This window comes from Typopeltis vanoorti, chromosome 12 (assembly GCF_054136105.1).
Source record: "Typopeltis vanoorti isolate ZY-2024b chromosome 12, IOZ_Tvanoo_1.0, whole genome shotgun sequence".
In the NCBI taxonomy this organism is placed as follows: domain Eukaryota; kingdom Metazoa; phylum Arthropoda; class Arachnida; order Uropygi; family Thelyphonidae; genus Typopeltis; species Typopeltis vanoorti.
The window spans coordinates 50,669,533-50,695,453 of NC_143560.1; the positions used below are offsets into that span (position 1 = coordinate 50,669,533).

Consider the following 25,921-nt stretch of genomic DNA (forward strand, 5'->3'; position numbering starts at 1 on the left):
AAACAACTTTTGCGAGGTCCACCAGTATCGCTGAGTAGCCATTTACCTTATTCAACTCCATTGCCACTTTATTATAAAATAAAGTGATTCCTAATTTATAACTATAATAGCATCATGATGAATTATGTGAAAATGTATCACTATAGAATCAAAGTGTTTTTTTTTTACTAGAAAAGTTAAGGGCATTAGAGGGAATTGCCTTGTTTTTACATCTTGACAAGGGAATGAAGTGTATTATACAGTCAACTCACTAAGTAAATACAAAGTGAACCACAGAAATAGTCACAATGGATAGCTTGCCACAAAGCGCTCCCCCCCCCCCCTCAAGAATAGTATTATGCGGCTTCAGCTTAGACTTTTTTTTGAGAGTTTGTCATGGTGTGTGTTTGCTATAAGTGAATCAAATATATACAAACATCCTGAGGTGAATTTGAAAGGCAAAAGTAGAGTGGGCACGTTCAAAAAGAAAATTAGCTCTGTAAAGTTTTCCCATGTCAGTTAGCTATGTGTGAATTACATCTTACATGAAGATCTCTTTAATAGCTTCTGTTAAAAAAATTTAAAGAGGAATACTGGTTCTATTTTGAAAATATTTAATCATCAGTATGCAATATCTCAATGCTGCATGAAATTATACAGTATCACACTGTTACCTGTCATCCCAGCGTTGATCTCGATCATTGGAACTTTGACTACGATCTAATGGAGGACGAGTTCTTGTAAAACCACCAGATGAATTTTCCTCACCCTCCTCATATGATAAACCTCTCTGATAGTAACTTCCTCTGCCTACAAAAAATTTCAAAACATTCCAGTGTTTGGAATAAATAACATGGGTTACACACAATGTCATAAAACAACAAACAAATCAATGGGCAATTCATATGTTAACACTCATCTCATGTAAAACTAACCTCTACTCCTTCCTCTGTCTACGGAACCACCACGACCACCTCGAGTTGTGCTGCCACCTATAACAGTTCCTCCACCTTTGTTCAGCCTTAAAACAATATCACTATTGACTGAACGTGCCCAAATACGCTATAAGAAAAACAGCTTTAAATACCACTCATTAAATTAAGAAATTTATTTGATACTCAAGAATTTATATCTGCTTTAATATTTGGAGGGGGGGGGGGTTCAAAATCAAGGAACTGGAAATCAGTTTTGAATTAAATGAAATGTTTCCATAACATCGGCTTATGCCTACCTAGTTTCCTTCATCTTCTCAATTTCCTATACAGTTGGAACAGATGAATAAAAAGCCAAAAACTAAAAATTTGTATTTACAAAAAAAAAAAAAAAAAAAAAAAGTTCATCATCACAAGGGGTGTACAGGATATGATAGTACTACATGAAAAAACTATATCATTACTAACTTCCTATCTACAATTTTCCTCCAAATCAGTCTGTTACTTATCAAGACTCCAACATTATCAGATCTTATATTTCTATCGTCTAAGGCACTTTGTACCGTATCAATCCACCTATATCTTGGTCTTAATCTGGGTTATTTTGCTGCCAACCTGGCAGAGAACACTTGTTTTGCTAATCTTTCCTCATCCATTCTGTTTAGGTGACCATACCACCTGAGATTAGCTCTGCTAAAGAGCTAATCTCAGGTGGTATGGTCACCTGAGATTAGCTCTTTTAGTTCCTGAATGCTGACAACATCAAGTTCTTTCCTAATATCCTCATTTTTAATATGATATTGCCATTGATGCCATCTGTTCACACTTATCTTTCTCAGGACTCATATCTCCAGTCTCTAGTCTTTGGTCAAGTGTTTTACTTCTGACCCAGCTCTCAGATCCATAAGTTAAAATTGGTTTGAACACTGTCTTGTATACAGATAATTTATGTTCTGACTATTTTCTCTCTTATTCCATATGAATTTATTCAATTGACTTCCCACCATACCAGCTTTGCTGATTCTGTTGTCTATTTCTGTATTTAATTTACCATCTTCAGTGAAAATCGTGCCTAAGTAGCTGAAATGTTTTACTTGTTCCACAGGTTCTCCATTCACAACACAGTTGACATTTTCAATGATTCTGCCAATTTTCATTGTCTTTGTCTTTTTATTGCTGACCTTCATACTATACCTATTACAACAGTTATTCAATTTAGTCAGGGAATCTTGCAGACTTGTAGCAGATTTATTTAGAAGTATAACATCTTCTGCATAAAGCAAAGAACTGACATTAACATCTCCAATTTTGATATCATGTTTAATACCACTTTCCTTCATAATGTGATCCATATAGATAATGAATAACAGAGGGGGATAATGTACATCCTTGTCTCACACCAGATTTAACATTAAACCATTACCTGTACTTCCTTCAATTCTAACTGCTGACTTACAACTCAAATAAAGACTAAGTATTGCTTGATATAATGCCCCATTGACACCATATAACTGTAGCGTATTGAATAGCTTCTCTCTTGGCACCTTGTCATATGCCTTTTCCAAATCGTCAAAACTTAAATACAGATCTCTGTTATATTCCCATGCTTATTCGACTATTTTTCGTAAAGTGAAAATCTGATCCTGACAGCCTCTATTTGGCCTGAATCCAGCTTGTTCTTCACCAAGCTTTTCTTCCACAATTCTTCTCAACCGTTTCTCAAGTATACTTGCATAGATCCTGCCAGGAACACTCAGTAGGGAAATACCTCTGTAATTCTCACATTCAGTTTTATTTCCCTTTTTATATATGGGTACTATGAGAGCTCTACTCCAATCATCGGGAATTCGTCCCTCTGTCCAGGCTTTCTGAACTATGCAGTGCAGCCACTGTAAGACTCTTATACCACCTACTTCAGCATTTCTGGTCGAATATCGTCTACTCCTGCTGCCTTTCCACATTTCAAGCCTTTGATGGCTTTTTCTACTTCAAGTATGGATATGTATTCCTGACCACATGTCTGCTCAGTGTTTTTTACCACTGTGCTGTCATCACTGCTTGTTTCATTTAGCAGTTTTTCAAAGTAATTACTCCATACTTCAAGGATAACTTTTTCTCCAGTTTTCATGTCACCTTTATCATCTCTAACTCCTTTTACAGCACTCTTTCCTCCATTCCTAAGCTTCTTCAACAACCTCCAGAATATTTTTCCATCTTCTTGATATTTATTTTCTATATTCTTGCCAAAGTCCTCCCATGACTTTTGTTTAGCTAGTTTTACACAGTGTTTAGCATTCTTGCATTTGTCTCTATATTCTCTAAGAGCACAAGCTGACTTATTTGACAGGAACTTTTGATATGCTTTCTTCTTTTCTTTCACTGCCTCTTTAACTTCCTGCGTCCACCAAGGAGTTCTGATTTTTTTTATCCTTGCAGACAACCTCACCACATGCCTCTGGCAGAATCAATGTTTTCTTCAGAGTTTGCCACTGAATCTCCAAGGTTTGATTCCTGTTCTCGAACTCTTTCATTTTTTCTTCAATAATCTTTGTGTACTTTAGTCTACAGTTCACATCTGAGAGCTGCTCAACATTTATTCGCTTTAAAACTTTCTTACATGTTATTCTTTTCAATATGAAATTCAATTTTATCCTGCTCAAGACTAAATAGTGATCACTTCCAATTTCAAATCCTCTGTACACTCTGGTGTCCTGCACCAGGGAGAAAACATCACTATCAACAATAACATAGTCAATGAGACTTTTCTTATTCCTAGCCTCCTCTCTCCATGTGAATTTGTGCACATTTTTATGTTGGAACATGGTGTAAGTAATAACCAGTCCATGTCCTGAGCAGAAATCCAACAGATATTTGCCATTATTATTAGCTTTGCTCTTTTCTCCAAATTTTCTCAAAATATTTTTGTATGTCTCACAATCATTTCCTACTCTGCTATTTAGATCCCCAACAAAAAAAAAAAAAGTTACAATCCATAATCTTTTCTTGAATTTGTTTAAAAAACTGCTCTGTCATGTTTGCCATTCCACTACATTCACAAAAAAAGAACACTCATGTTTACTAAAGTGCTGGTAATTGCAACCTAACTGTGGTAAATCAGCTTGGTGTTAATATCCCTGACATGAATGCGCTAGCACACACCTCACTTGTCAGCATGACAACAGCTAATCAGTGACTGCAAATATGCAGTTTGCATCTTAATGTGGGAAATGGCATGCATTCAATGTGTAATGATATAGCAATGTACCTATGACTTTTATGACTTAAGTCTAAGATATTAACATGCCCTGCACCAAGAAACAGATCCAGTTCTATACTCATATATTCAGTGGTACAACCAGATTCAACAATGACAGTATCCTATTCTATAAAACAGGACATGAAATAATTTTTAAAACATTGTATGAATATAATCTTTAAATTAATTGAATTTGAAATTATTTGAAAAATTATTTTCAGAATATAATTTAAAATAATTTTCAAAATTATTTGAAATAAAGATCATACAGGTTTCATACACACCTGCACATTTTGCTTTATATTAATCTTATCCACAGAAAGTGGTGATGGCTTACAGTACATTTTGGTACTATGGACAGGTTAAACTATTCTAAAGCCTGGCTCAAGAGACCAGACATGGAACTTTTTTCAAGTTACTTCAGATACCTCTATAGACGTATTATCTTTTATTATTGTAAAAAAGTTTAATTTATTATTTGTTAAATCCTGATCATTGATTGCTGCTCATTTTGTAAAAATGAGCAGCAATCAATTGCAAGTGCCATCATATTTCTATAATGAAATCTAAACACACAAGATGTATTTTGCAATGATAATTCTCTCTGATTCTCTAAATTCTATTTTAACTTCAACGGTAATTAAGTTAATTGAGTCTTCACAACTCTATTTACAAAAATGAAAAACGGTTTAATAACACTAAGATACATTTTAAAAAATCTACAATATTCTGATTTTTAACCAATAGTAACTCATCTTAAGGTCTAAAATGATAATTAAAAACCAAATCTTATCTGGGCCCAAAATTATGCTAGCTAAAAATACACTTTCTTTCAAACTCAACTGTGCTTCTAATAAAAGTTGAATGAAACAGTTTTATTTCTGCAGCAGAAACAGTTCCTTATCTTGAAAAACCACATTTCTCTTAAGAATCTTAAAAATAACTTGATTTCCTAGTCATATTAAGAGATACGAAATGTCCGACTTGACAATAAGATCCTAAAATTTCAATAGTATCTAGCATTCCTCGTTTAATGCCTTCTAAAAAAATCACACAAGAATGTTTCTTCTTTCATCTTCAAGATTCATAATCTTTTCCCTCTTCCTGTACAAAGGATTCCCAAGGAAAAATGATTGAATACTTAAAAAGCAATTCACTGTATATATTCTCTGAAGCAGCCATTAAATCATTACTGTACTAATGGAAACTTTAATATCCCATAAACATTTCTCTTCTTAAATGAAAAACTTCATTTATCAAGTTCCAATGTTCCTATAAAATTTTTTCCACAACTGTTATTCAAGTTACCTTTGTAACATAACAGCCGAAACTTGCAAAACATCTTTCCTTCTGAAAGATTACTACCCATGAAACTTTTTTTCTCACTTGTTCTGAAAATTCTTCCATATCTCAACATATCTGTATCCCTCTGACACAGAAACTTTCCTCCTCTGAGGTGAGGAAAGTTCTTGGCTTTCAGTATGAGCTCAAAAAACATAGGAAAGTTATGCTATGAAAACAAGTCAAACATCATTGGATAGAATATAGAAAATAAAAATTTTTAAGATGAGGAAAATACTTTATAGGCTACTTAAATTTAAATAAAAGATGGTTGTGTTGAAGAGAATGGAAGTCCTCCAGATGCTCTAAGTAGAAACTGGCAACTGCAAGTGATAAAGGGCTTCCTTCAATCTGTTTGTAGAATTGGTTTCTGCAGATGAAATAGCCCAAGTGCATGACAAAGTCAAATAAGTCTGACCATGTCTGGAGGGAACGTCTCTTTTAACAGCTGAGACGTACACTGGTAAATAAAGACTGGATGTCAAACTGATCATGTCTATAGGCTGAAGGGTTAGGGGGGACCTTTTGTCAGAATTTCTGTTGAATTTTTTGCATCTTTTTTTTTTAAATATATATTCCACTATATATTATATTCTAGTCAATGCACAGTTACATGTCTAAAAGGGTAGCACTGTAATGCAGGTGTGTGTGTGTGTTCTTTTGTATACAGATTTCTATATATATAGACTTGTGACTTGTAAAGGAGCTTATATGATGAGCTAGGAATTTTGGCTAGGCAATAGGCAGGAGAGCATCTATGCAGTCAACTATAGGTCTGAGTGGGATTCCTTCCTTATGGATTTTGGTAGGCCATAGAAACCCGAGGTTCTTTCAAAATGGGTCTACAGTTTTTTGATTGAGTCTTCTTCATCCCAGCTGACCACTTTCAGTAAGGAACTGTTTGTTGATTTGGTTACTGGTAGGGGGTTCTGAATAATCCTCCTGGCAAGTGGTCAGATCACATAATAGAAGAAAAATTTTTCTGTTGAACTCTGTAGTGATGATTACTATAGTTCTTCCTTTGTCTGCTTTAGTTATGGTGAGCTGGTTGTTACATCAAGGATTTTAGGAAATTAATTTCTTTGGCTCTGAGTAGTACTGAGGAGACTTCTCGGTGGAATTTATTAGCATTACCACTTGAGGGCGGTTAAGTTCCTCTCAACGTTATGCAAAAAATCCAAGTATGGAATCTTTTAAGCACTACAGCATAATAGTGCTGTAAAAATAGTTGTAATTTAGAATTATGAATCTTTTAACAATTGTTTCTTTACATCAGTATTTTATTTGTTTTGGTTTCGTAGCCATGTAAAATTCCAGTTGTGGGATAAGTTCAATGTTTTTGTTAAGTGTAATGATATTTGTCATTCATCATAAAGATGACATGTCAGTCAATACTAACTTCTTGCGTGCTGCAGTTGAACAAGTGTGCATGCTCGAGGTGGTTGATGGGTGATTGACAGCTGACAGAGCTTTTGGTACCAGGGTAACGGAGGAAACAAGAAGAGAAAATGGAAGTTTGAGAACACAGACAAGAGAATTTTGTTTAAAGAAGTTAAGAAAACTTCCAAGTTGGAATATATTAAGAGAATTCCAAAAAGGGAATATTAGCAAGGTGAATCCTTAGATTGGAAAAGTGAGACTGTCAACAAGTGAAAAGTTAATAAAAAGATACTGAAGAGACCTATTTCAACATTCAAAAAAATACTAAATGAAATTTTTATCTTCTGTCTCAATGACACAGGTGATATCAACCATTTTTCTTAGAGTAAGTGATGGAATTAGTTCAATCGGAAACTGTAAAGTGGCTTTAATGAAAGGCTCTACTTTTATACAGTATTTATAAAGTATTAAATGAAACTTTTTTTTCTGGTAAAGAATTTATAATTTGTGCTGCTTGTAATAAAATTGCCCGAGGTAAAAATATTTTATTTCTGTGAGGATGAATGGAAAAATATATGTTAAATAAGCAAACACTGCATAGTCCTATGGAAGTTAAGAAGTTTTATATTTTGAGAAAAGGCCTGGTAAAGAGCTGGTTCTAACAAACATTTGTTTTGTAAGAATTTGATGTGAAAACAACAAACAGAGTTAAATGGATAAATAATACCATCAAGCACGTGCTGCAAAAGAAGTCATTTGTGGAGGGAATATAAGCTAAGATGCAACCAACAAACCACTGAACAGTATAAGGTATTAGGCAAGAAAGATGACATACATGGTATGGAAGGCTAAATCATATTATGAAATGAAATCAGCTGAACATTCCAAAGTGAATCCACAGGTATTCTTTCACTATGTTACGAGTAAAAATAAAAATGTTTATAGAAAGCTCTCTTTGAATGCTGCAGGTAGGAAGGCAACAGAACCAGAAGATATAGTTGAATTACTGACTGATTATTTTGTGAAGGTTTAGCATCAGAATGAAGGTACAATAGTAGTTGATGAGACAGGCATGGATATGATCTTTGAAATAGATAAACTAAAAGGTACTCAGGATATTAAAAAAAATCACAATGTGAATCCTTTCACAGGATTAGATGAGATCTCAGAACGTGTGTTGCTTGAATGTGCAAGAGAACTAGCCTTACTAATGACTATTTTTAAATTAAGTCCCTGCTCGGGTGTAGTTCAAAAGGTATGGAAAGAAGGTATGATAGTTCTACTGCATAAAAGTGGGTCAAAAACAGAGGTTGAAATTAAAACTACAGACCTGTTATTATCTTGGGGGAAGTTAAGGTTTTGGAAAAGTTTGTTATACCAAACTATAAGATTGTGTGCAAAATAATCTGATACTTTTTAGAAGTCAGCATGGCTTTGTTAAGAGGAAGTTATGCCTTAGCAATTTACTTTGTTTCTATAACAAAGTAATGTTAGTGGAAAAACTTTTATTGGGATTATATTGATCAAGTGTATATATTAAACAACTAAGTTATGCCAACTAGTTTCACCAACTAAGTCTGTTGGCATCTTCAGGGTACATAACTGATGTAAGGCACTAAAAAGTAAAAAACTGTTACAAACTAAAATCAACCGATTCCAATTATATTAAACAAACAGAGCACGTACAATACATTCATAGAGCGTGGATGATCTCACTTGTTGTTATTTAGGAACGGTCTATAGTTGGCACTATAATTCAGTTCTGGCGAGATGAAGGATCTGATAAGGGTCTTCCAGATCACAGGCAAGATTAGTCCTTGGTTCCTGTTAAGGTTTTGTGTACAGCAGGCAACTGTTGTGGCCTCCTTAAAAATTCGGGAGCAGAAGTCCTCCTCCATGTAAGGAATTGTGCTTCTATGGTATGGTTCGTTCTTGAGAAATGAAACGCTAACCCCGATTTTTCTTCTCTGTTATTATTGACATCACCTATATGTTCTTTTTGCCTAATTTCAAGGCTCCTTGAAAGTAGTGTATGGCAGAGTGGAGTCAAAGGTCAAAAAAGTGACTGGTGGAGTTCCACAAGGCTCTGTTCTTGGTCCAATGTTGTTTAATCTGTATATTAATGATATTGGAGACAATATCATTAATATATTGTCTCCAATATATAGTACATAAAGACAATGTAGCAATTGTGCAAGATGATCTGAATAAGCTATCGTTGTAGTCAAAGGATAATGGTTTTTCGTTTAATGTGGCAAAATGTAAAATTATTCACTTTGGATTGAAAACGTTTGTCAGTGTATTCTATTGATCAAGGTTTCATTGCTGGAAACTGATGAGGCCAGGGATCTAGAAGTTATGGTTGATAAGGAACTAAAGTTCAGAGGTCATATTGCAAAACAGTTCAGAGGATCACTTGGATGCTTAAAAATATGCTGACTAATATCAACAGAAAAGTCATTATTCCTCTTTATAAGAATCTAATATGCCCACATCTAGACTACTGCACTTAGATTTGGTCACCTGGATTTCTTAGAGATGTGAAGTTGGTTGAGAAATTCACAGGCAAGTAACCAAGATGGTTGCAGGCCTGTGGAATGTTCCATAGGAGGATAGACTAAAGATTTGTGAATTTGATTACAAAAATTGGCAGACAGGAGGAAGAAAGGTGATGTGATAGAAGCATTCAAGCTGCTGAAAGGGTTTTATAGAATGGAGGTAGGGGAACTTTTTTAGTATATGGCACATGGTGAAAGAACATGAGATAATCACTGAACGTTGAGTAAGGGTTTCAGTTAGCAAGAATGTGAGTTCTAGATTTTTTTCTACAAGGGTAGTGAATGAGTAGAATGTGCCTGAGATAGAAGTTAATTCGGTGAATCAGTTTAAGGAGAGGTATAACAGACACTATGTTAATATGGTTAGTTTCTTATGTCCATGGTGATTTGGTTACATTGCACGAGGTATGATAGGTATATTGTGAAAGATGTTTCTGGGCCTCCCGTGATAAGTCTTTGGACTCCATGGAGATACGCGTTCACAATAACAATAAAAGTATTAATAGAATTTGACAGTGAGAGAATGATTTTATTCTTTAAATATAAAGGAGATATCTAAAGCATAGTTTTGTAAAAATCTCACAAATGTTGTGCTTATTATGTTCGGTTTTATACATTGCGTAAAATATTCATTAGAGAAGAATATGTTTTTGTGTACGTGTTCAAAGTTATTAATGCAATTGTGCATGTTAGTATTACTGGAGCCATCATGTGGTTAAAGCAGCAGCATAACAAAGGAGACAAATTTAATTTAGTAGTTAACTTGCTTACCGTATGCTATAATCCTTATGGAATAACACAGAAATGACATGTATATTATTGTATGTTTGTTTATATTAGTTTTTGTATGTCATACTATTACTGTAGAACATGCAAACACTGCAGTAAGAGGAAGCCATTTTGGCAGTTGAGTTTCACTTTGAATCTCAATAAACATGCATGTGTGTTAGTTGTTTTAAGAACTGCTGTCACTGGCTAACAATAATGGGAAATCAGCAGAGTAGCAGGCAGGCAACGATGGAAGGCAGACTACTCTCCAAGGATACATAACTGAAATTAATAACTGGAGGGTAGTATAATGTATCAAGCTTTGTATATACGTCACTGAAAGGAGCTCCGTTCCAAGGAGCACAGAGGTATAAATTTGCTGTTTAGCTGCTCTAAGAATTGCACAGTGCTGAGGTTGAAATTGGCTGTTAGTTCCATTTCCCCCAACACACACAAAGGGATAAAGGCAAGCATTTATCCCCTTGTATTACCCTATAGAGGTAAATACAAGTAGAAAGCATGCAATTATTTTCATATGTTTTCAATGGCATAAGGAGAGGCATTTAGAGGTATATGCAACTAGAAAGCGTAAAAGGCATAAGGATAGCTATTTAGAAGTAACTGACTAGTAACATGCAATTAGTTCTGTATCTTTTTTTCAAGAGGATATGGGAGTAATTTACAAGTAATATGCAAATAGAAAATAAGCATTCAAAAAATACGGAAGTAACTGCATGCTCCAGGTTTTCCATGAAGTCGAACAGCAAATTTATATCTCTGTTCTCCTATCGAATTTCATGGCCAGCGAACACCTAAAAGAGTATGGGTTTTTATAATGTATAGAAATTACGTGTCTTTTCTTTATTTACACATTCTAGTTTTTAACTGATTAAAAAAACACCAAGAATTTCAAAATTTAACTGCCAATTTTGGAGAGCCATGCTCGTAAATATAAGCCAAAATTTCCATATAATCGAGTGAAAGTACATAATTTTTAACTGAATGCTGTTCTGTTTGTTTGGTACAGTATTTAATATCTCTCAGAGTTGTATTTAATTATGAGTCAGAGTGAAAGAAATTTATTGAGCTCATACTGTGCAATTCCTAGAATGGCCATTTAATTCTTTATATGTATTAAGTTAGAATTTAATTTACTACTTTTAATTCTATAAAGCATATGAAGTCAGATTGCTTTAGAGATAAATATTCCACAATTAACTTTAATATATATAGATGAGGAAGAGCATTGTTGAAGCAATCAAGCTTCAAATACAGTTTTAATGTAGAAGGCCTTGGATCCAAATAGTTTTGTGCTTATTAATTATATTTACCTGGTATATAGTTTTATTTAGTTTCATCAAATATTTTTTTTATTTGGTCTCGAGTCAATCATTTCCTAGATTCTAAAAAATTAATAAAGTTAAGTCATTGCACCAATCGGATTGAACTCTTGTATATTTACTTAATGCTCGGTACAAAAATAGTCTCTTTAAAGAGATAAACAAACTGGTGCAGTCTATTTACAGAGAGATATTAATATAATTGGTGCAGATGACACGATTTTTAACATTATGATATGATTGTTAATAATGTTCTTTGGCGAGTACTGGAGTTTCTTGCGGGAGTGAAGGAATGCCCAGATACGTTGACAACCTCTCTGTTTGTTGCCAGATTGATCTTGGTTTTTGCTTTTGAACAAGTGAGTCAAACTTTTGGTTGAGGGTAAGTATTTTTATTGTATGGAGAAACTGTCTAGATAGGTCTAAAATCAAGTTGAAAAAGTCAGCATATAAGATCAAGGATATTGTCTTGTGAAGAAGGGAGATAATATAAATGAGCATATAAGATCAAGGATATTGTCTTGTGAAGAAGGGAGATAATGTAAATGTTGACAGCAAGATCACATTTGATAGTTAATGGTTATATATAAGCGCCTCCATAGCACAATTGGAAGAACAACGGTACATTGTACCCTTTGATCGGAAAAGGCTGAAGTTCGATTCTTGTTCGAGATGAAAGGAATCGTTATATGGGTATTTTTCAAATGAAGGCGAGTTAGCTGATCTCCTAAGGAGGTAGAAGGTTTTTTCTCCTGGAAACTCAGGTTTTTCATCCCGCATACACACAAATTGACCTTCAGAACACACACAATTTACAGACAAAAAATATTAGTGGTGGCAGTGGGCAGTAGATGGCGGTGTAGATGAAGATGATGATGGCAGTGGTGGTTTCACTGTGGTTGGTGGAGACAGAGTTGTAGAGTAGGTTTCCTCCCTCAATGAGTCTTTAAGACTCCTTGGAGGTGTCATGAAATAATAATAAGAAGAATTGATTGCATACAAGTACATGGCTCATAAATACGATGAGCACCTGGTGATTTGATAGTTTCTTTAAATTTGGTGAAGTCAGGAATTATCCTCAAGTAGCAGCACTGTTATAAAAAGGAATTGTTGCTAGCAGTTCACCTTATTGAGCTAAAAGTTTGCTGGGTTTATGTTCCTCTTGATCATTTCTTCCCAATGAAGGATAATAAAATGTTTTTAATGGCACTTGTGACATAACGACTGTTAGACTCACTTAATGAATACATGTGTCTAATAATCTTAAGGCTTCAATTCATGTCAGAGGCATAATGGAGTAAAACAGCACTAGGAAAGGATTAATAATAACCCTAATTCTTCCAGCATTTCATCTCAGTCACAAAGACATTTTTAACAAACATAAACAAGCAAAACAAAAATGTAAACAAAAGACAAGAAAGACCAGTCCCAAATTAAGTGGGACATCCCTTGTGGATGCATGCTGAAGGCTTTAGTTTTGAACTGGGATCGCAGAGAATTAATGTTTCCCATATTTATATAGATTAGGCTAGTTTTTGAAGACAGATGTAGATTCTAAAAGACTTTCTGCAATGGAGTGCAGTGGCATTTTCCTATTTGATTCTGTGTGTAGTATCTAAGGCATGGTCCGATAGATCTGACCAACCATAGTCACAATTTCAGATGATAGTTGATCTTCCTGTCTGTCCATAGCAAGCCGACTTGTGAGAACAAGGAACTCTATACACACCAAGAACTGGGGAGGGGGGAAGGAGTTGGTCCTTAGGGTAATAGATAACAGTAGCCAGTTTTAGGTGAGGTAGGCAGGGTGTAACGCAGACTGCCTCCTCGTGGCACACTCTGGATAACACTAAATAGTCTACAGCGACAGATGGATCCATACTCTCCTAGCAGGACTCACGGACACAGGCTCTCAGATAACCGACACAAACCTACCGAGGATCTGAGAATTGAGAATATAGGCTCACTCTTAAAAATATGCCAGTTAAACATAGAAGGCATAAGTAGAGCTAAATGTGAAGTTCTTACTAAGATCTTGAATTACCATCAAATAGATGTAGTTGTAGTACAGGAAACTCACATTAAGGATGATCTAGATCTACTAACGAGAGGGAAAATATATGATTACAAGATGATTAACTGCATAAACCATCCCAAATATGGTGTGGCAACATATATAAAAAATGACATTTCTAATTATAAGATCTGTGAACCAAGTACCAGCAAGGACATATATAGTGTATCTATTATAATATCTGGTTATACTATAACGAACGTGTATAAACCTCCCTTAGCTAAATGGCCTGATCAAGTACTGTCCCAGCAACAACATCCAAGCATAATCCCTGGGAGATTTTAATAGTCATCACTCCCTTTGGGGCTATAGAAAGGATAACCTAAATGGTACCCTACTAGTGAACTGGATGGAAAATCAAAACCTCTATCTGATCTTTGATGCCAAAGACAAACCGAGCTTTCTCTCCTCTAGATGGGAAAGAGGATATAACCCTGATTTGTGCTTCTGTACTGTAGACGATTATGGCGGCCAAATTCCCATCTCTAGGAAAGTATTACAGTTTTCCAAATAGCCAACATCGACCTATAATCTATCAAGTAAGCCTACATATTCCAATCATAAGAACAATATTAAAACCTAGGTGGAACTTTCTCAAAGCTGACTGGGATTCTTTTAAGAAACAGGTTGACACTGTAATAAGATTCATAAAGCCCACTGTAAACAATTACAATTACAAGAGAGAATATATCCCAGGCTGGAATAGTGACAGTTAAAAACTGTATAAAGAATTCTCTACTAATAATAACCCTACAGTAGCCACTGAGCTACTGAAGTTTCTTGACAATGCTAGAAAAGACAAATGGATTAAAATAATGAACAATTTTAATTTTACTCATTCCAGTTGAAAAGCTTGGTCCCTGATTAGGAAGCTTGACTCTAATACAAGGACTGATGGTAAACTGCCTGCCATAGATCCAAAACACATTGCAAAGCATATAGTCTCAATGACTAAATATCCTCAAGATAAAGTAACTATGAAAGAGGTGAAACAAAAACTAAAAAATCTCAAAACAGATCTTCCACCATCATCACTATCTGAGGCTTTCACTTCCCAGGAACTTACCGAGGCAGTTAACTCATTGAGGACTGGGAAGGCAGCTGGACTCGATAACATCTACCCTGAATTCATTAAGAACTGTGGACCAAAAACTATTCAATGGCTTACTGCTATGTACAATAATATACTGGACTCTGGCATACTTCTATCAATTTTTAAAAGATCTAAAATCATTGCTGTCTTAAAACCTGGCAAAGACCCTACAATTGCTTCCAACTACCATCCTATTGCCTTGTTAAGTATCTGCCTGAAACTTCTCGAAAGAATGCTATACAACAGAATCTCTTCAAGTATACATAACAGAACTCCACAGGAACAGGCTGGCTTCAAACCTGACAGAAGTTGTTGTGATCAAGTACTGGCCTTGACAACCTTTATAGAGAACGGTTATGAAAAACAATTGAAAACAATAGCGGTATTCGTGGAACTCTCTGCTGCCTATGACACAGTGTGGAGAGAGGGTCTTATCTTAAAATTCCTAGAAAATATCTCATCACCAAAACTAGCCAACCTAATTAATCAAATACTAGCAGACAGATGGATACAAGTATCTCTCAACGAATCCCAAAGTAAATTCTTTAAGATTAAAAATGGCCTACCTCAGGGGTCAGTTCTTGCCCCATTGCTCTTTAACTTATATATTAGTGATATCCCAGAGACAGCATCACAGAGATTCATGTATGCTGACGATATTGCCATTGCAACTCAACATTCGACATTCCTAAAAGCTGAGCACACCTTAACTGAAGTATTTATACGATGTAATTGCCATCGTATAAATACTTTAGACGATGGCAATTACAGCCTAACCTGAACGAAACTGAAGTAGCATCCTTTCATTTAAGTAATATCCAGGCCAACTATATCCCAAAAGTTTGCTTCAGAAATAAACAGGTGAAATTGAACGATCATCCAAAATACCTAGGAGTTACCCTAGACAGAAGTTTGACATTTAAATATAGTCTAGAAAATATTGCTGGGAAATTAAAAACTTGTAATAATATAATGCATAAACTTGCTGGTACTTCTTGGGGTGCTGATGCCAACACACTGCGTACTACCGCACTGTCTTTGATCTATTCCACAGCAAGTATTGCGCTTGTGTGGCTGAACAGCGCACACGCTTCTTTGGTCGATGTCCAGCTAAATCAAGCTATGAGGATAATCTCTGGAGCTTTAAGATCTACTCCTGGCTACTGGCTCCCAACTCTCAGTAATATTGCCCCTCCCTCGCTCCGCAGGACCCAAGCCTTAAGCAAGCTATAAACAAAAATAACTGGAAACAGTTCCTTGCCTATCCACCAAAACATTTCCTTCCATACTTCACAAAGACTGAAATCCAGGCACCCTGCCTGGAGGAGTGCAATACAAATAAACAACCAGAACTTCGACCTATGCGAGTCATGGGGAGAGTATTGTTTCAACAAACCTCCAATCTTCAAATACCCATGTCAAATCCGACATCTCGTTTGGAGAGCTTCAATCTCCCTTGACATGTATGGACCACTTTAAATCGGATCAGAACAGAACATGGGAGATGCAAGCATCTCTTGCATAAATGGAACTGGTCTGATACTCCAAACTGTGAATGCAGAAGAGGGATCCAGACTATCAATCACATTGTGCTTGAGTGCCCTATCTACTCATTCTCAGGTTCTAAAGAGGACTTTTTTAAACTGACCCCAGAATCCCTGGAGTAGATCTGGGATTTAAAGATTAAGCTCTGACTCCTGATTCTTAATTTTGATGTTTAATCATTTCAACCTAGTGTACTCCTTTTAATATGATTTTTACAATTGTTTTTATGCTGTTTTATGTAATTTGTATGTTTTATTCTGAGACCTGTACATCATATGCTAAATAAAAATAAAGCGAGGTAGGTATGCAGAGGTTATTATAATTATCATCATCAAATATACAAAACAAATATTCAATTTGGTTTGTATATTTGATATTACCCCTCAGAAATTAATTTTAATAATTAAAATTAATTTCTAATTAGATATTAAAAGAGATATTTTCTTTGAGCTCATACTATGTAATTCTAGAGTCAGACATACAGACTATTGGAATTTACTAACTAATTCTATAGAGAATGTGTGCATCAAATCTCCTTAGAGATTAAGAGAATTACTAAATATACATAAATGTATATTTATATGTTTACAGTGATTTATGTGCGCGCGCGCGCGCGTGTGTGTGTGTGTGCGTGCGCGCGTTTCGTTCTTTGGAATTCACAAAATGCTGATTTTCAGATCAATGAACCATCATCGATACAAATCTAAAACATTTTAAACACCTAAAATAAAATTAGATAAATATTGTTATCTTAATCTCCATGACTGACTATAACTAAAAGGTTGGATATATAGACAATGTGGGAATAACATAACTGACACAGTATTGTGTCAATAGAAAAGTCAATAAAAAGTATGAGAAATGGAATACAGTCTATTTACAGGATTAAATGCTTAGGGAAAGTGTTGCTCAGTGAGAGGTTGGAAGTGCAAATTCAGATAATTAGAGGTATTGGGGGATGCAATCAAGCAATTAGCTACCCCTAGAACAAGAGTGTAGAAATTATCAACAGCTAGTTTCCAGGTTTCAAATCTGAATGGACTGGTAATGACATGCAAGGATAACTATAGGCTCAAGGAGATATTGAAATGCATATACACAAATGCCAGAAGTATCAGAATAAAAGTGTTGGGAACTGGTCAGCTCAACTTGACCAAAAATTATCAGCATTGGTGAGATCTGGTTGACAGAATATGATATATTTACAGGCAAAGAGGGTCAAAAATATTGTATTTTCAGAGAAGGTAAAGGAAACATATTTCTTATGAGAATAAGAAATATCAGCAAATAAATTAATATTATTTTCTTATCATTCTGTGTTGTCATCAATACCGTGAAAAAAAAAATAATATGTACTGTGAACACATAAACCTTTCCATGCATTTGAGAATAACAGAGAGACTTAACTAATGACAGCTGAAGAACTTCAACCTTCTGAGGGAGATAGTTCATTTGTGGCTATCTGTTGTGAGCTACAGTCCAACAGTCCAAAATACAGTCTTGCCATAAATACTGTTATAACTTCCACACAGGCCCACTTCTGCCCACAGAATCACGAGCCCAGTTAGTTGCGACGGTAGAAAGAGAGTTGTCTAGCTGTATGGGTTAATGTGGAGTAGGGAGATTATGTAGCTGTAATAGCACTTCACAAAACTAGAATGCAGCTACTTGTAATTTTGAAAACTAAAAGCACTTAGGATCAATAGGATGTTTGTGTATCGAACTATTAACCAATATAAGAATACAGAAGATGTATCTGACCCCCAAAGAACAGGTTAACCATGCTGCATTAGGACACAACAGTTTGTTAGGGCTATGAAGGCATGCCACCACTGTATTCCTGTGAGAACGCAGAGTCATGTCACAAGAGATGAACAGTTTTGCAGAGAACAATGTCACATGTACTAACTGATGACCTAGGGATTAGAGCCTATCGTTGTTCCACTGGACACTTCCTAATACTACAACTTTATGCAGCAGAGGGTGATAAAATCAAAGGCACTTCTCCAGTGGTATGCAAACAATAAACACCAAGATATCCTCTTCACAGATGAGATTTTCACCATTGAAAAGTTGTTTGACCGCAAAATGATTGGGTATATTGGTCCCACAGCACATGCCATAGCACTCAGGATTCAAAGAGGTCATCACTCCACATCAGTGATAGTTTGGTGGTGTATCGGGTGGGTTTCCATGAGGAAGGGGTCAAAACTTGTTTCGTGATATATGCAGTGGACCTTACAACAGGGTTCAGCCGCTGCACACAAGGTGAGGACCATGCAACAGTGGTTAGAGGCAAATGTGTCTGACCACATATCACCATCTGGAAGTCCAAATATGACTCCATTGGATTTCAAATTGTGGTCATACTTGAAAGAGTAGCCTGCAAGGAATGGCAAATGAGCATTGCCTGCCTGAAGGCAGATTTGGGGCAAGCAGTCGTAGCATTTCTATTTGATGCTGTGTGCTGCCATCGATATGTGGCCTCACAGACCTCAGGCATGCATGAAGGCAAAAGGGGGACATTTCAAACGTTGAGTGCTGTCATATGCACGTTATACAAGTGGTTTGTATGTGCTAAAAGATGTAAATGATTTACTAATAGATTAAAGGTTTATGCGCTGTTCAAGTTGTAACAGTATTTATGACTAGACTAACCAAGATGAACAACCTCTAGTTGATAGAATAATGTAGGTAAGGGGAAGTTGGCAAGACGGATCCGTAGCCTCGGGACAAGGATTGGTTCTGAGAACTGGTCTGGTCGGGCTGGGGTCCGAAGTGAGTACGGCACTGCACCAGAACTGGGCAAAACTGTCAAGTGATGGAACGATTGAGTGAGGACCAGCATCAGGGCCTTCTCGTGGAATGCCTCAGCTGCGCGATGTGCCAGTTAGCCCATCTGGTGCGACCGTTTTGACCGGCAACTAACACCTGACTCAGAACTGGAACAGACCAGGGGAATCCAACTGTCTAATTAAAACAAAGCATATTGCAAATTGGGCTTGAGAGGTGCTGCCACCAATGTGATTTCAGCCCAGTGATCTGAATGTTTAAGTAAAAGAATATCAATCAAGATCGTGGGTAATTGGCAGGAGTAAACACGACTCTCTCCTTGAGGTAGACGTGTTGGATGGAGCTCTGGTTCTGCTAGTTGAATTAATGAGACATCAGGACATTTCCAGTAACATAAGTCATTGGAGGGAGCCCATTGATAGCTGCTGGAAATAAATAAATCAATTATGTAATTCCTGGTAGAATGCATGTGCCAAAGCCAGGTCTGGTGGCCTCATATGGTGAGGAGCTGAAGGCAGTTGCTAAAGTCTGCTATTAACTGGGGAACTTGCCAGCCCCACCGTGCACCTACACACACAAGCTTTTTCGTAGGGAATTTTTGGCTGTCTAGCCCCATCATTAGATGGGATCTATTCGTCTAGACATTGAGGAGGTGGTGTTGCTCCATTAAGCTCTGACACCCTGCCCCAGCACAATACGTGTTGGGAACCTTCTCGGTAAGTCTACGGATACAAGTCACATACAGTTGGTTTGGTGGCTGCCAAGTACAAGCTGACCACTAATGAGTATTATGAACCTCACAAGGGAAAATCTTCATAGGTTCCAAGCTAGCATTCTAGTGCAGTTCATTGGCCAAATCCATGGTTGGTGTTGTCTTGAGACAAGTGAGAGTATGAACAAGAGGATGAGTCTCAATAGATCGCAGTACGGTGGCTGCTCTTCTAAGCAAGACACCCAGACCAGTACCTAGGTTGTCTGCGGACGTGGTGCCCACACATCACACCTGAATGGTGCAGCATAGGAAGCAGCTGCATATAGTCTCAACGACTGCCTTGATGCTTCCATTCTAGTGGCCTCATCACCACTTGAATTTCATTCTCAAATATCTGACCAAGCATATGATTTCTTGTTCCCAATTTAAAGACTAGCTTAATTCTACCTTAAACTAGCTTGCATCTAGGAACTGGAAGGGAACTTCAAATAATAATATATTCCTCACTCAGAGTATTTCATTATTAGGCATGTCGACTCAACAAGTCCCACGATCTAAAATCCACTGAGAACACCAATGCCTGTGAGTTAGAAAGAACCTCCCTACGGTGTATGTGCATAGGGGCACAGTGAGAGTCTTTAAGGGCACTCTCACCTCTTCCCAACAAGACGTTGCCTTGATTTGTGCTAAGTGAAAACCACTCGGGCTTCACTTACCACATAAGTGAAGACCAAGCAATTATATTAGGGTTATTCAACTGTGGTGACAGACTGGAAGGAGGAAGGGCGTGTGGCAAGATGGAAATGGAATTTATACAGTTACCAAGGGATAACTACCTGAAACAGCAGGTGATGAAGCAGACCAGGGGATTAAGAGTGTAGAAAGTCCCGGTAATAGCATCAGGAGATGTATCCATAACCAAGTAGGCACCATCTCCAATAGAAGAAAGTGACCATGCAAACTTGTTCCGGGAGGTTTCTAAACATGTGGAATTCTCTGCCAAAAAAAGATTTATGTTAAACTATAAACTGATAATTATAACAGATTTAGGAAGCAGCTCCATGCCTTGAGAAGTTACAAAGAATAAATGTCAGTAATGCATACAAAGTAGTCAGGGATTGTATAAAAGAGGCAGTATCAGACTGAATACCCAGGATTGGACCCTGTGGTGAGCAATACAAAGTGCAGGCAAGAAGAGTGACTGGTCTTTGTGCTAAAAATCTCCAACATGAACAGGTACCCAACAGGAGAGGAAAACAAAAAAATTTGATGCCAAACCTCATTGTGCTAAAAATATGTTGATAAGAAGTATAGTAAGAAAGACAATCAGATAATGAAGTTAAGATGGTTATATTACATAAAGGTTGAAGACAAAAGTAGCAAATTACAGACCAATTAGTATCTCAGAGTGGATGAAGTCATGCTCAAGAGGTTTTTTTGAATTCCCAACCCACCATGGAGACAAACATGGACACCCATTGACTGGCAAGCAATGAATGCACTTGGGAGTAGAATGTCACAGCTATCCCAGATGCTATACCAGCATTACCACAGCAAGCCTTGGGTCCTGACCCTAGACCATGGGGTAAGAGACTTACTGCAATACCTATGACCCTTGCAGGCCAGCCCACTAGCTGACTGATCCTGGACAGGCCATCCAGAACTGCTTGTCTTGCTGAAGCAAAGACTAAAGTAGTGCAACACTACCATGATTCCCCTTTCCAGATGGCCATGGGTTGCATTACATGGTAAACATGGCAGCAAGGCAGTGGATCCCAGTGATGGCAGTCTGGAAGAACGAATAGTAAGAAAGATTCAGGAGAAGTAGAGTATAGGAAGAAATACAAATAGAGTATAGGAAGAATATAGGAAGAAAGACAAAGAATATGAGGAAGAATGAAATAGGCCAGTACCATCTCTGGGAGAAAATCTCCACCATGAACAGGTACCCAACAGGAGAGGTTTTTGGAAGGAGAGGATAACAAACCTCATTGTGCTAAAAATATGTAGTAAGAGAATCGTGTTGATAAGAATGCATAAATAAGACCAGTAAACAAGGAAAATTATGAATTAAATGGACTATAAATTTTGAAAACTAAAAATTTTTGAAAGCTAAAACAAAGACCAGTATGGAACAAAAACTAGTAAAATACATACAGGACAAGCAACATGACTGTAGTGCTAGTTGTTTTGTGAGAATCATCAGATGATCAACAGTGCAAACTATGTGCTACTATGCAGTTAAGATTATGTACTAAAAGAAGTTCCATTGGTTCAAGAGTAATGGGGAGTTTGATGATTCGAGTAATTTATTTTGTTTAATTGCCAAGAGGATGAAAATTAGGTAGGGTCTTTTTGTATTTATAGTATCCTGATTGGTTATCGCTAGAGATTCGGAAAACAATTTGGTTTATCTTGGAAACCAATGATGGTAACTTAACAAATTTCAGGGATGTATTTAGATAGTGTTGCAATGCAGTGATATTACAGTAGTAGTATTTTTCTTGAATATTGGTGTGTTTTTGTTTGCGGTTTAGTGGTGGAATGTAATTACTCTGCTTCAGGGATATTGCAATCTTGATAATGTTCCATTAAGGAACATTTCTAACAGCAAATAGTGGATCCAATGTAGCAGGTATTGCATTTTGACTGGAACTTATAAACCACATTGTGCCACAGTAAACTTGTTGCTTGTAAGGCCATTCAGTAATTTTACTATTTGAAGATGTATTTCAACTATGTAAATAGCATAATCTATTAGTTGTTTAGGTTATTGGCAAGAAAGGAAGATTGTTTTCAAATATGTGATTTCTTAGTTTAGCATAGTGGTTGAAGAGTATTTGTAAGCATTAATGAACTGAGTTAAAATGACTGATCTTTTGATATAGTAAGGGTGATACAAGGAGAAATGTAAGTAGTTTCCAATGCTGTAAGGTTTGGTATACCTTAGCACTAAAATAATGGTCAGATCTCGTGAGAGTCAAATTTAGAAAGTTTAAAGATTTATATTCTACATATATGATAATGAATTTTAGTCTATGGCTAAAGGTGTTTAAAGAAACAATTTTTGTTTCTTTATCACTGACATATCTACCGTAGTGTGAAATACTGGGGGGATAAGAATTGTGTTTCCATGTAAACAAGGAAAAGTTCAGCAAGTTGACTGCTAATGTTCTGGCTCAAGTGAAGATCAAAAATTTGTTCATATATATTGTCATTATATTTAAAGAAATTTACTGAAATTATAGCCATAATCAGTGAAAGGATATTGGAAGGAGATAATCTGGTATGGTCTGATAAGCTGTGGTTGTATAAGCAGGGTATGAGCAATATCTAGGCATAATGACATTGGTGCATAATGAAGAAGCATCAAAGGAATGGAGAACACCGTCAGGTGGTAAGATTGTTTGTTTTACTTGCTTGAAGAGATCATCGGTATGTTTAATCATAAATTTAGAATTTTTTTAGTAATGTTTAATAAGTCAGGAAATAAATTGTGATAGGGAAACTGTTGTGGTGTGTTTGAGGCATAGAGGATAGCTTGTTTATATATTTTAACTTGTCTGAATATAGTAGGAAGAAGACTTGTACAGGGAGCAAGTTTAAATAAGAAATATTAGATAAATACAATGCATTTATCTAATTTTTTTCTTTAAACTGGTGTAAAAGTTTTTCAATTTGTTTATGATATTGGGTGTAGTATGGTTTCTGTAATTATTTTAGGAGTGTTGGTATCACTGACAATGTCTTGAATTTTACTGTGGTAATCAGTTACGTTGATCCTAATCCTACACCACTCTAAAATTTCCATATGTCTATAATATTTAGAAAGCCGAACATCTTCAAATATTCAAATTACAAAATTGCCTTCACTACAAACAACATTCTGCAAAATCTGCTCAAACAAAAACTCACAATATCTCAGACCAATGTTTTACCATGGCACAATGTGGTTTATAAATTTAACTGCCAATCAGGATGCAATGCCTGCTACACTGAATTCACTATTCACTGTTCAGTCTCACTTAATGGAACATTGAGATTTCATTCCACGACTAAATAGAAACAAACAAAAACACCAATAATATCAACAAAAGCCTCTCCAGTGAAATATCATTGCAATACAATGTAAACACATCCCTCAAATTTATTAAGTTACCATCATTCATTTCCAAGATAAACAAACCAAACTGTATTGTTCTGAATCTCTAATGATAAGAACCAATCAAGATACCTATTAACCAGTGTTTCTCAACCTTCTTTCATGTGTGGCCTATATTTTAATATTAGTTTTGGTGGAAAGGAATTAAGAGCAAGAATGGCAATAATATACTTCTTTCTTCTCCTTACTCCTTCCCAAAGAGGATGTATTACAAAATAAAGGTAATAGCTTTAAAATATTTTAATGTCCAAAAATGTGGTATTAATCATTAGATTTCCATCAGCAACAATCATTATAAACAGGCATTTTCAGGAAGACACCTGAAATTAAGGAAACAGCAAAATGTTTTAACTACAATCTATGCTGTCTATGCAAAGAACAATATACATACAGAAGAATGCCGACAGTATAGCACAGTCAACTTTCTTTGGAAATGCAAATGTTTACAATTCACACTTGTTTCCTTCTCTAATTTCACTTATATATTTCTTCTAATATAAATTGTCCATCAACACAACAGAATACTGGATAATCCTCACCATCCTCCAAACATCCTGAACGTTTCTTAACCAGCTCTAATTCAAAATATATTGTATAGATCCTAAATTTTGTCCATGTTTCTTTTCTGCCTAACATCCTTCATCTAGCCATTCTCAGTTATGCCTTTTGACACAATGGTATTATTAAACAGGATGACATCTGTGATTTCCATTCCTCTGTTTCATGATCCAATTATCATTTCAACTCCCCTTCTCAATGTTTCCTATAATTTTTGCTAGCCCACATGTGCATGAAAAACATTTTGTGCACAAGTTTCCAGACTGACTCAATATGTGTAGTATTCTCGTAATATCTAAATATTTCACTATGTGCAACTCAAATTCTATTCTTTGACTTCACCGTTTCAATACATTTGACCAGCCACTCAAATTTAAATGAATCTGTAGTTCTTTTCCACTTTAATTTTGACAGTGACATTTTGAGGGTTTAACACAAACCACTAATGTAATATTTCTCATATTAATGTTGCCCATTTTTCGTCCAGTTATAACCTGTAAAACTGCTAGCACTAAATTAATTATCTTAAATCTATATAGCTACAAAAATCCATCACCAGCTGCATGAGTTTCAAGCAACTCTAGACAGTGTAAACAATTTAAACAAACATGCCTCTGCACAACTTGCTAACATCAGTGTCAGTTCACCCACAATGCACCTGCTAAAAGTAACTAATTACACTGTATTAAGTTGGAATGGGTAGAGTAATATTGGAGTGGATACATTGGAGAAATTCCTAAATAAAATAAGTGACAAATATGATTTATCATATAATTCCTTTTTATAGTATATTCAAAAGTTATTGGCTGTAAATTAGAAATTCTGAAAACAAAAATTTTGTGCACACTCCATTTTTGACAGGTGTATGCATGCATACACAGCTTAGAGGGAGCATTGCCCCCTCCCAAATCCAAATGCCATCTCCAACCAAATAACTGAAATAGTCCTTGCTGAATGAAGGCTTCCATTCTATCTAAAATTCCAAAAAACTATCTAAGTTATGGTTTGCTAATAGGTATGCAAAGATAAAAAAACCTGGCTTATCCCAAAAGTCAAACTCCAGTTTCACAGTCAGTTTGCAAAATACATCAACAAATATAAATGAAAGAGCCAAATGCAGAAAGCTTGCATCTTATTCAAACAGCAGTTAAACCTTCTGGTCCTCCTGCACTAAGTCTACTAGATACTTTCTGTCCTTATTTCCATCCATCCAAATTTCTCATATCCAGAATGTGCAACATCACCTGAGATAAGGCTGACCTCCTAGCATCAGCTGTTTTCCTTCAACTGTTGCACAGAAAAAATCACATCAAGTAGCTCAAAATATAGTCCAATTTCAGCTTTGATCATTTGCCCCAAAGAAATCAGATAAATCCTATTTTAAGAGGCTGGATACCAACAAGTCTTAAGTGTAGAAAGCCACCCACCTC

The 25,921-nt window shown here is 36.0% G+C and overlaps 1 protein-coding gene across 4 annotated transcripts in view; it reads right to left on the bottom strand.

Moving 5' to 3' along the window:
* Positions 1-25,921, bottom strand: part of LOC150100781 (GRB10-interacting GYF protein 2-like) — a 525,021-nt gene that overhangs the window by 441,711 nt on the left and 57,389 nt on the right. For all 4 annotated transcript variants that reach the window (XM_090401532.1, XM_090401529.1, XM_090401530.1 and 1 more), the window contains exons 4-5: positions 915-1,041; positions 654-789 (exon numbers count right to left, since the gene is read on the bottom strand). In XM_090401532.1, coding sequence (XP_090257658.1) covers positions 654-789; positions 915-1,041 — 263 coding nt within the window. The remainder of the gene's footprint in view (positions 1-653; positions 790-914; positions 1,042-25,921) is intronic.